Consider the following 12856-nt stretch of genomic DNA (forward strand, 5'->3'; position numbering starts at 1 on the left):
ATGATGCAGGTGCGGCTTGCTCTGAGCAGCAGGGCATAGCCCCAGCTCCGAGTGCTGCCATGCCCGCATCTGTGCTGGGTGTGGGGTCTCTGCCCTGCCACTGCTTGCTAGTTGGCATGGAAAGCACGGGATGCAGGTGCAGCAGCACTGGGAGCGGGGCTGTGCCCTGCTGCCACTTGCCACCTCCTGCCTGGAGTGAGTCAGCCCCACATCCTGCCCTGGCTGGGCAAGTGGCAGCAGGGCAAAGCTCCCACTCCCATTGCTGCCATGCCCACATCCTGCTCCCCTCAGCCCCTCTTCCCTAGTTATGCGCCCCCCTGCCTCAGCCCCAATCCTTCTCTTCCCCACACCTCTTTTCCCAAACCCAATAGACTTACCAGCTGGAGGCAGCTGTCAGCTGTCTGTTTAGTCCATGACCGAATCTCCAAATTGGCCAAATCTTTTCCAAAGCGTTTCCGACTTGATTTTGATGCTTTGAATCGATTTAGAGCTTTTACTTGGTCTCCCAATTTGATTCGATTTTGGAGAGTCAGTGTCTGAGTCGGGCTGAATCTCCTCCAAATTGAATCAGCTACTGAAGCTTCACACAGCTCTACAATCTGTCATATGCTACACACGCACGCTGCCCATGCTACTTGTAGCATCTGTGCTGCAGATTTGCCAGCCCTACTGTAGAGAGTCCATATATCTTACAGTGTGCACAGTCTTACAGTCTTTGCAGTGAGAATGAGGATGCCTTTTGGTAAATGTAAAACAGTAAACCTCTAATCTACTTTTGTAGCTTGTGGTTTGGTATTTGAAATCCATTCTGCATAGCCATGCTGGATTGGGTACTTGAGGGGTCATAGCAATACATTTTGGTCTATTTTGCTGGGCTTGCAGTGCTTACTGCTCTGCATTCCCAAGTCTGAATTCTTCCTCATAACTAAGCTGTGCCCTGCCTAATATGTGGTATTTTTAAGATATCTAAATACTAATATTTGAAAAAATTATTTAGCAAATAGTGTTTATCTATAATGTTAGTAGTAGTAATAATGAAAAACAGTACTTTTATATAATATCCTGGCCACCTTAAATTTGCTAGGTTTGGTCCCTTCCTTCTCTATCTTTCACCTATATAGATTTAACCTAAATTCCCATGCTTATCAGAAGTGCAGATGTCACCAAGTTAGGTGGGTTGCATATATGCTGAAGGGTAGGACTAGAATCCAGAATGACTTGATAAATTGGAGAAATGGTTTGCAGTCAATCAGATGAACTGCAACAAAGACAAATGCAAAGCCCTGTCTTTGTTGAACAGAACAGCTGCATGAACAAATACAGACCGGAGAATGATTGGCTAGTCTGCAGTTCTGCTGAGAAGGATCTGGGGTTTAGAGTTGGCCCCCTGGGGGTTACATAAGATGAATATAAGGTAACCGTGTGCTCTTGGTGCAGAACAAAAACCAACAACATACTCAGTTGCATTTACAGGAGTTTCCCTTGCAAATCAAAGGATAGGCCTCATCTGGAGTACTGTGTCCACTGTTGTGGAGCTTGGAGACGTATCACCCATGATGTCTCTGGAAAATGCTCCATATCTAATGGGAAGATCATGCACAAACACCAGCATCCTTGCTGAAGCCAGTGCTACTAACACTGAAATAGCGATTCTCAAGTGCCTCCTTCATTGTGTGTGGATGTCTGACTCCCAAAATAAGTGCTCTACTCCCAACTGAGTTATGGCCTGAGATCTCACAGTGGCCCAAGGAAGCACTTCAAGGACACTTTGGAAGCATACCTCAAGAAAATACATCAAGAGCTGGGAGGAGCTGGCTACTGACTCCAGTGATGCTGCAACCTCAACTAAGTGGCAGCTTGTTTCAAGGTAAAGTGTCTTGTCCTTGAAGCAGAGAAGAGAGAGCAGAGGAAGTAAAAGGAGAGTAATACCAGCCTGCCGTCAGCTCTCCCCTGTGGAAAGACCTGAAACTTCTGTGGCCAGATCTGTGGCTCAAGATTTGGACTCTTAAGTCACCTCAGGACCCATCGATGAGCTGTGGTAGAGATCCTTGGATCAAGGGTTGCTGATGACGACATCCAGTTCTGGGCCCTGCACAAGATACAGAGTCCAGCAGAGAGCAACAAAAATGATTACGGGCCTGAGAAGCATGGCTTATGAGAAAAGGCTGAAAGAACTAGGTTTATTTAGTCAGGAGGAAAAAGACTGAAGAGAGATTTGATACAGTCTTCAAATACCTGAAGGGCAATTACACAGAGGATAGAGATAGCATTTTCTCTGTGGCTGTAAAGGAGAGGATTAGGAACAATAGCTTCAAACTATAGTGGAGAAAATTTAGGTTGGAGATTAAGAACTTTCTGATGATGGTTCTGACTGATGGTTAAGCATAGAACAGGTTATCTAGAGAAGCTGTGGGATCTCCAGCCCTGGACATTTCTGTCCACTTCCTTGTACCTTGGATATGAGCAGCTGTCAGAGGCAGAGGATGGGCATAGGGACCCAGCAGCAGCACATTGCTACAGAGGAGGGAGGGACAAGAGTTTGGTGTGTGCAGGGTGCTATGTTCCCACGCAGAAAGCCCAGTGCTGTCTTTCAGTGCTGCTCTACCTCCTTTTGTGCCAGGGAGCTTAAAGCTGCTGCAGCTGTTTTTTTTTTTTTTTTTTTAATGAAACGGAAAATGTTTTTATGGACTTTTATGGATAGGGCTTTCTAGGGTAATGTTTTACAGAGTGTCTGTAAATTTTATGGGCAATTGGCAACCCTGCCTGACACCTTTGCTTAAGGATCTCCTGGAACCGAGAGGCAGCTTTACAACTAAAGGATGTTGAGAGGTTTAGACCACCCTAATTTATTGATGCATTGTGCTCAGCAACAGTAATGTGCTTGTTTATCTAAATTCACTAGACATACTAAAGAGGGAATTTCAAAATTGGAACTAAACTAATAAAGCTAAACAGCACAAGCATAAGCACCGTCATCTTCTAGCCAGGCCAGAAAGAAGGGAGAGGAAACAGAGGAGTGTACCTGACAATAGAGGCCCTCCACACCCATGGACTCTCTACCTTCATTATCTAGTCAGGGGGAGCTAGGAAACAATGGGGTCCAGGCTCCTCTTTCCCTCCATTAATTTAACCCTCCTTCAAGGCTTTGGGGCCTCTTGCCCTCTTTAACGAGGTGTTGTAGAAGTGCAGCAACAGCAGTCAAGGGTCCCCCTTCCAATTCTCAGAGACTCTGGCCCAGTCTTCCTTGAGGCAGTGGGGATACAGCAGCTGTAGTGGGTAGAGGTAAACTAGCTTGGGGAGATAGAGACACTGGAAAGATGCAGAGGGGTTGGAGCAAGGGGCTGTGCTTCCTGCTGTAGGTGTGAGCTGATAGACAGGCAGAGTCACAGAATGAACTATGGAGGGTGCAGTCCCAGAATCTACTCTTCTGATGACACAGAAATGATGGAGTAAAAGGAAGGTGATGATATAAGTGCATTTAGGGTTGCATGGAAGCCCAACTGGGACCTGTGCACACCAGGGTTGGGAATTATTAATTTCTTACTGTAGGGAAAGAGAGCAGGAGTAAGCCCTCTGGATGGTGCTCCAGGGGAAATTGCACAGGTATGAACCTCTAGGACTAGGGCAGGAGCAAAGCAGCCCCATGAGATGAGATGAATTGGTCATGTCACTGGTATCTCTTGTCAATAGACTGAGGGGGAGGAGGGACAACCTGACAAGAACAGTATTTCTTTGGATGAGTAAGTACAAGTAAACAGTGTGAATATGATCTGCCAGCAAGTTTTTTGAATGCTAGAGGCTAGTGTCTGGAAGGGTGCACTGAAGAGAATCGAAATATAAGTAGGAAGCACACCTATTGAGGTATTCAGTCCTACATCCTTCTCTGCAGTGAAATTACTGTTGGATACTAAAGCTGATCGTAAGAAATCTTATGTAAGACCACCTCAACCCTTGCAGGCCTGTTTGTCGAAGGCTGTTATGGAAAAGCTTTAGAAAGGAAGTGTTCACACTGTTTTGTGAAAGTAGTTTGGAGGATATAGGGTCATAGGAAGGTAGGGCTAGAAAGGAACTCATGAGATGATCTAGTCCAATCTCCTGCTCAAGGTAGGATTATCCTTGACTAGACCATCCTAGCTAATCTTGGGATATTTTTATTCCAAGACAAACACAGATGCAACTTTATCCTAGGACAAAGCTGTTCCTAGCTCAAGACATTCAAGGTATAGTGTCTATCTTTGTGAAAAACTTTCTTTAGGTCAATTCAGTAATTTCAAAAGGTGAATTCTATTCTGGTCCATGAGGATATAAGATTAGAGTCATGCTGAGATGGTTTATGGTTTTAGTTGATGCTGCTGTGCATAGAGATTATCTGTATGTAAAATTGGCATGTAAGAAATGTTTGTTTTACAAAACTCTGCTTGGTCCAACACTCTCCCTTTTGTGAAGAAGATGGATCTGTTCTCCTTCATCCCTGGAAGACTTCATTGGAACTATTAAAATGTACTCTTCTCTCAGTAACACACCCTAATTTTACAGGATTAATCAGCTACTTATGGCATCTACTTTGTTTTTAAAATAAACATTTTAAAGCTTAACATCTTTATTTAGTTTCAGATTATTTTGATGTCAGATGAGGAACTGTTGCATTTAAGTTGAGCTCTGACATTGGGACTGAGTCAGTGTGTTTGGTTTCTAGTGAAAAGGGTGTTTTTAGCCATGTAATTTCTTTAAGTTCTAATTGGTTCCATACTTGAAACCAGAAAGCATCTGGAATGTTTAGAAGAAAAAAATTGTAATTACTCTAGTTGTTGCCTCCCTTGCTCGCTTTAGCTTGGTTTTGTTATTGCCTAGAGCTCAGAAGTTCTATCCAGGCCCTAAAAGGCATTTTTTGTGGTAAGAATTAAAAAAATAAAACTAAATCTAATATCAGATTACAAGTTTCAGTGAAATAGTATTTTACTGAAGTCTTAATATTCAGTGGGCTTGTCTACACGTGCATTTATGCTGGCTTAAAATTACTGCACAGTGAATTACTGCACAGTAAGTGAGAATAGGCCGGCATCTATGTGCAGGTGTTAAAGCGCATTAACACTTGTGTGTGGATTGATTTGGGACTAAAGTTAGTCCCAAGTCAGTCCACAGGCAGTGTTACTGCACAGTAAGTTGTCTGCACATACATTACTGTGCAATATCTAATCACATGTAAATTTGATACCTGCATGATACAGGTATCAAATTTACACCCAAATCAGCGTAAGTCACCAAATTTACTGCACAGTACGGGTTCACAGTACTGTGCACTAACTTCAGTGTCTATGTACATTGTAGACATGCCCAGTGTGTATTTACTATCACAGATTGAAAATTTAAAGAAGATGGTCTACATTTTCTGAGGGAATGTATAATGTGAACACAATATGTTTGTAGAATAATTTTTATTAATACCTGAAAGTCTTATTTAGAACAGTGCATTATTGTAGTTAGTGGAGCCACAGATACTCAATCTGAATAAGTTTGAATGATGTTCTCATTTAGGTTTTATAGATTAAAATTTAAATAACACTTTTTCTCTTGAAACTGTAGCATTCCACTGCCAGCGAGGACTGCACTTGGGACTGTGCCCAAGAAATCCAAAGCTGGCAGCAGTGTATAGAACCCAGTAACTGGTTCTTAATTACAGTGTATTTTGTAAAAGATATTCAGACTCCTGCTGTGAAGAATTTACCATGTCTTTTGGTAATCTACTGCAGGAGTTGTGCAACTTTACAACAGTGAAAGAGAAGCTTAAAAGTCTAAAATCTCATTCTTGTTAATCAGTTAAGGTACTGACCTTTCTTACAGTTGGAGTAACTCATTATCAGTTTCCTGTGCCAAACCTTTCTTACTGTTGGGGACAACTCATTATTTGTTTCTTGTACTGTTCTGAAGGAGAAATAGAAAGCTGTAAGTTTGTTAGTGTCCTTATGGTAACATGTGCATTCATTTGCATAGACCTTTACCTACTTAACAGGAGTTTGAATGTAATAAACTATTTGACTAAAAATAGGATTTTTAAAACTGAATGTGTTTCTGTATGCCTTAGAAGCTTTAAAGAAACCATTTTTAACACCTTCATTTTTCAGAAAACACAATTAAAACCTTTTTGCACTCTATGAAGGAAGAACATGTGAGCTTCAGAAAACAACTTTCCTATTTGTACCACAGTATCTGGTTTTATTTTTCCTGGGATGTTGAAGGATTAAAGCAGATTATAGTGTTAGGATAATGTCTGACTCCTTGTTTTCCATTTAGTCATAAGTAAAACCCTGAAAAATTGAATGTTACTATGTTGATATTAGCAAAAGCCTGGGATACAGTCTGACCAGTTTAGAAGCATAATGTCACTTACATTAATGAGGGTACTGTGGCTGGAAAGGTAGAAATAGCAGATGGGAGTGTAACTGATGCTGCTGTATCTCTTTTTTTTCTGCAGCCCTCACATCATAACCTAAAAGCCAATAAGTAAATTATATTGCAGTAACAAAACTAAAAAAGCCCCCATCCCCCTTTCAGTCTGTTTTAGTAACTTAATACAACTGACCTTCCTAACCATGGAAATTTTGTATTTTCTTTGTTTCATTTCTTGCTATAACGTTTTTAACCATAGTAGGAAAAAGGCTCTAAAGATGCTGTTTTAATTGTGACAAGATTATATAAAGTGTGTGAATGAAGATTAACAAAAGTTTAGAGTTAATTTCTTTACATAGCATTGGAATTCACTGTGGATAGCTTCTTCTTTATTTTTTAAGTTCTAAAATTATTTGAACAAACTTCTGAAGTAACTATAATTTATTTTTTACCCTTTAGCCTTTATAATCTGGCTTCACTGGAACTCAGAGAAAATCTGCTGACATATTTACCTGAGTAAGTTGCCATGCATTGTGTTACAAGGTCATGTATGCTTTGTATACATTTTTGCATCCTCAGAATTTTTCCAAGAGCTGAAGAAAATGTTTTCTTTAGCCACTGGTTTTTTTGGTTATGAGCTGCAACTTTGCCTTTATGAACTTCAGTTGCTACTTGTTAGGAATGAGGAGTCTGAAGGTTGTGTGCAAATTGTACTTCCCCAAGTTCAGTGTATTGGAAACCTAACACAAATGTGTTCTCTTCTGTGTAAATATTGTTAAGTGTGATGGAGGTTTGGCTCATTTCAGGACCGATAATTAATAGTTAGGCAGGTGAGGGTAGGACTAATAAAAACCTCATACTTCAAAACTTTAACATTTACTTTGGATTGTACTAAAACTGTGTGGAGCTATATTAGGGATTGAATGATTTAACAGAAGCTTTACAAAGATCGGAGATTAAAACCTCTAAATAGACGCCAAAATGAAAGACTTAAGAAGGCCTGCCAGCAATGTCCCAGCAATCAAATCCCACTCTCAGCTGCTGTGAAAAGTGCTGGGATTTCCAACTTCACCACATTCAGGGAATTGTTTTTCTTACATCAGCCCCTAGTTAGCAGACCACTGACTTTTGGGGGTTTCCTGCTTTTTCATTACTGGAACAGGATAGTGTTCTGTGTATAGTTTTGTCCTTCCTTCCCACGATTCCAGTGTTTCATATGTGGTTGAGGGTGTGGGTGTCAAAGAAATGGCCTGCTGGCTAGATCCAGGTTACAAAGCTCTATCGTCCAGCCCACAGTGCTGCATGTTGGTCTCTGAATAAATCTCACGCAGCGTGCAGCGCACTCTGGACTGGCCCCATATGCTACATGCAGCATGTGGTGGCCCCAACCCCACACACTGCAGGTGGTGCGTGAGGCTGGTCCAGGCACATGCTGTGGGTGACATGGGGCAGGGCTGAGTTGGAGTACATGGGGCCAGTCTGTGGACCCAATTTGGCCTGTGTGTTGGCCCCGTGCCCCTCATCCCACCCCTTGGAGCTGGTGAGTTTGATACCACTGATGCAGAGAGTAAGAGATCTAAGTTGCATGGTTACTGCTACTGCTAACAGAATGGGTTGCCTCCAATAATCTGCAACTTTCTGAATGTTTTGCACTTCCATCTCAGATTTACTGCTGCTCAGGGTTATGAATAGCAGTAATAAAACTGACCAGTCCAGTTCTTATTATAATGCTACAGATGGGGGAGAGGGTCAAACTGCTCTAGAGGTGTCAGGAAGGTTCTGCTGTATTCATTCAGAAGGATTCTTGTAAAGCCGTTAAGTGCTAGAAGTCTTTTTAAATCCAAGCTGAAATTATCTCTGTAAATTGATGGCTTTTCAACTAGGAAGGATTTGTTTGCTGTTGGTGAGCCGACAGACTAAGTCCATTTTTAGTTTATGTGCTTTGTTAAACTGCTTCATATGATCTCTGTAGAATTGTTCATTCAGTTGTGCAGTTGTTTTAAATATATTATGGAGGCTTTCATCTGACTTCACCTATCTGTGGTATTGACCATGGTACAGACTGGTGATTAGAAATATGGGCAGTGGTCTGATTGCTTTATAGTAAGTTTTATGTTTCAAAGGCACTAAATTTTGTTGACAAACCCAGTGTTTTACAGTAGTATTTTAATGTGAATAAAATAACCAATAAAATGCGTTCTAGAATGTGTTTGAATTCAGAGTATAGTTTGTGACAATATAGGTTCAAATATTTAGGGTTGCTGATGATTTTGTCTAACATGGTTATTTCATTTCGTCTCTTCCTGCAGATCTCTTACCCAGCTACAGAGACTAGAAGAACTTGATTTAGGAAACAATGAGCTCTTTCACTTAGTAAGATATGTTTTCAATGGAATATTGTATTGATATCCTGTTATTCCTGTGTCTTCTGGAACTGAAATACCTAGAGCAGAAATTTCCAAAAGTAAAAGCAATGATAATTATGAAAACTTTATATTCTTTGTGTGTGTGTTTGTGTATTTATACATACAGATACACATACCTGCACACAAGATTATTAATCTGACGTACGAGTGTGGTTGGGTGCTCTGCCAGATATTACATTTATTTAATTGTACAATAAATTGTAATGTGCCACACATTCAGCCAATTTATGGTGTGATAAAATAACAAACTAGCCACAAATATGTTCCAGATGAAATCTCGAACATTACTGTGGCTGGCTTTTATTAGTAATTTGAATGTGTTCTGTTAGTGTGGTGGTATAATAAGTCCTGAATTGTCACTTGAACATGTACATTAATCTCTCCCTTGTTGGTGAGGGCATTAAAATATCTGAGACTGCATCACTTCTTCCACCTCCTTTATTGGCCTCCTTTACAGGCTTTATTGGCCTAACACAGAGTTTGAGGGCTTGGACAGATGGTGTCATTTACTTCGAAGCAGATAGATATATGTCCTATATCCAGGTTGCTGCTTGCATCGGGCACTGCTGTAGTGCTTTGCCACTGGATGGCACAGGAGCAAATAAGATCTGGTTTGCATCGAGTATATAGCTTCTGTGGAATGGAAAGAGGACAGATGTCTACACTGGTGTATTTTACACTAATGAAAGTTTTCCTGGTGTAATTCAACACTGGTTTCAAGTAATTTATACCAGCATAAGGGTTTTTTAATCTCCTATCCAAGCCCTTTATCAAGTACCTAAATGACATATTGGATTCCTTTTAATGTATGTAATTAACACATCTTAGTACTTGTGGTTATACTATGTCACATTTTCTAAATTATAACTGTGTGGTTTTACAAATAGTGCTCAGAACAGGTTACTTATTCTTTGGGGCTGTTGCCTCAGGGTAGCAAATTTTGTATCTGTTCAAATGCTGTAAGTACTAATACTCTTTTATTTTTGATTAAATGTTGCAGCCAGAAACCATTGGTGCACTTTTCAATCTTAAGGATCTCTGGTTGGATGGAAACCAGTTATCTGAAATACCTCAGGTAAAGCAGAGTTTTAATATGTTTTGTCTTTAAAAGTAGTTTCATCTATTTAAAAGCTTTTCTTGTGCAGTAAAAGTGAAAATCTTAAACAAAAGTGATATTCTTTTTCATTTCTTGTAAATTTTTAAATTACACAATCTATTAGAGTTTTTTTTTGTAGTATGGAGAATACCTTTAAGATATCTACCCATTAATCCCACCTCTCAACTCTAGAGGATGCTGTGAGAAATCTATCAGATGTTTGTAGAGTATTGGAGAAAGTGGTCAAATACTGACAGAATATTTTCTTCCAGAAATCAGTTAGGCTCAGCATTAAGGCCCCTGGCAGATGTTAATATGATTACATGATTTGATTCAACAGTGTTTTGCTTGATCCCAAAAATTGTGTCCTGGCATTCCAGATTGAATAGCATGACACACAATTTTTGGGATTGAGAATAAAATTCCTCAAATCCTAATCCTGATGTCTAGACCTTCAAAGGAAGCATGATGTCAGGGACCTACACAGGGATCTGGCAGTGGAAAGCCCCAGGTCCCATGCCTGGGGCTTCCCCATGGCTCATTCCAGATATTGGGTATGAGGCATCTGTCCCAGACCCTGGGGCTTCCTCATACCCAGTCCTGACAATCAACTGATGTTTGAGATGGGGCACAGGCAGCCCCGGGTATGAGACTTGGCACGCTCTCAATTTAAAGCACGATACAAACCAGCTGTGGAGATGATCCATGTTAAATGTAGACTGTCTTTTTGGTCAGCTTACCTTTATATTGTGCTGTAAATTGGTTCAACATGTGGCATGTTACAGTTTGTGTGGTGCTATTAAGACATTGATTATGCCACAGCTATAATGGCTACCAGGATCTTAAGGCTCAAGGCTCAGGGAGTAGTGCACCACTACTTAGAAAGTGTTCTTGAATTAACTCTATTTTTCACACCTGTCTAGATGTACTAGATGTTTGTGTGAACTCTATATCTGTAGGGTTATTTTTGTTTGTTTCTGCTGTTCAAAATGCATTGTATAAGGGGGGAAAGGATAATAAAACTCCTTCTAAAACTAGAAGTAAAAAAAATCTGATCTTGCAACTGGATCCATGTAGGGAAATCTGTGACTGATTTCAGTTTTGGGATGAGGAGACATAGTATTGCAATGTACCTGGAATCCTTCCTTTTCTAAGCATAGTGAAAACAAGATTTTTTAAAGATTCAAGTAAAAAAATCAGAACTTTTGCTTGCTTTTTATTCACAGGCTTGTATTCTATGTCCTATATCCACAGAGTGGAGTGGAAATTTTGAAGGCTGTTTTTTACATTGATTTACAATCTGATTTAGATGTTAGTTATAGCTCTGTTGATTACTCTGACCTTTTTGACATCACCAACTAGATATAATGAGAATTTATAAGCGGATCCAATTAGACTCTGCAATATTAGAACTTCTGTGGACATGTGAGGCTCAGCAGACATTTTTCTGCACTAGCCATAATTAATACACCTTTTTAATGTACACCTTTTTAATGTACACCTTTTTAATGCCTCATCTTCCTCCTGACTTCTTTCTGGGATATTTCTTTAAAAATTGTGGCATGTTGGGTCATGATTTATTTTTTGTCTTAACATAACACAGGAAATAGGAAACCTGAAAAACCTGCTATGTCTGGATGTCTCTGAAAATAAATTGGAAAGACTTCCTGAAGAGATCAGTGGTCTGACTTCCTTAACGGATTTGCTTGTTTCTCAGAATTTACTTGAGGTACTACCTGATGGCATTGGTAAGTACAAAGTGAATAAATTAACAGGCAAATACTTGATTTTGTCTGAATGGGCAGTGGATGTATTCTAAATAGCTTTAGAAATATTCTGAGAGACATGAAACTCTCACCGTTTTAAAAATATTTAATACATGCAATCCCTTGTCAGTCTTTTACATTTCAAATACATCTACTTCTTCTGTAGTATTGATGTGGGTAAAAATTATAATTAATTTGGTGAATAACATATGACACCTACTATCTGAAGTTCATTAGTCTATTTCCAGTGTTCAGCTATAGATACCAAATCACTGGGGATGATTTTTAGAATACTGTAAAATTCCAAAATTTAGTATACTGTAAGAGCTCAATTATTTAGTAAAAGGGGCTGGATCTGCAAAAACATTTGGTTATCTGAAGTGGGATCATAATGGAACTTAGGCCTCTGAGTTGAAAAACATAACACAAATATAAGCAAACTGCTTCCCAAATGAAATTTTACCCCCAATCTGGGTCAGTACCACACTGCAAACCATACTTCCCCTTCAGCTGCTTCTGAGCAGCTTGGGTATCCATGGGCCTGTTTCCTGAAGCCCCTCTCCCCCACAAGCTCCTTCCTCCACAGTATTCTGGGCCATCCTCCATGCTTTGCCTCAAGCCCTGGGTTTATATGTCTCTAATCCTCACCCCTTCCAGTCACATGGTTCCTCAGCCGCATGCAGGGGTCTCCCCTTTGCCCAATGGCCAGCAGGCACTCCTTTGGTGCAGACCCACACAGCAGGCTTGGCTTGCTGCACTCTGCTTAGTGACAGGGCCTCTCTGTCCAGTAATTAGTTCACACAACTACAAAGGAGGAGTCTTGGGTTTAGTTCCCTACTCCAAATATTTATGCATTTTATCCAACGACTGATTAATAAAAGGTGCAAGCAGTACGCCTAGTGGTCCCCCACTCTGCTGAGTGGATATTCCCAGGTTATTAATTTGCACAGAAATTACTATGTACCACAGACACTTTGGTAAAGTAACAGGAAAAAAAGTGTTATTACAAGGAAGAGCAAATAGAAAAATAAAAAGTGAGCTTTGACAACAGAGCATGGTAAAATAGGACTGGTGAAATCCTTGCCCTGCATTCCGGCTACCACCTAGCACCATAAAAAAATTTCCTGTGAAAATCTCCCAGGATCAACCTCCCCCCACTTCTTCTCGCTTGCTCCTCCATA

General features: G+C 40.3%; 1 protein-coding gene across 1 annotated transcript in view; it reads left to right on the forward strand.

Annotated features, from left to right (window-relative positions):
• The window catches only part of LRRC1 (leucine rich repeat containing 1), a 115520-nt gene that overhangs the window by 76067 nt on the left and 26597 nt on the right, over window positions 1–12856 (forward strand). Inside the window, exons 5-8 of the mRNA XM_019537540.1 lie at window positions 6847–6903; window positions 8697–8760; window positions 9814–9888; window positions 11513–11657. Of these exons, the coding sequence (XP_019393085.1) occupies window positions 6847–6903; window positions 8697–8760; window positions 9814–9888; window positions 11513–11657 (341 nt within the window). The remainder of the gene's footprint in view (window positions 1–6846; window positions 6904–8696; window positions 8761–9813; window positions 9889–11512; window positions 11658–12856) is intronic.

Source organism: Crocodylus porosus, unplaced genomic scaffold (genome assembly GCF_001723895.1).
Source record: "Crocodylus porosus isolate Cpor-Errol unplaced genomic scaffold, CroPor_comp1, whole genome shotgun sequence".
In the NCBI taxonomy this organism is placed as follows: Eukaryota; Metazoa; Chordata; order Crocodylia; family Crocodylidae; genus Crocodylus; species Crocodylus porosus.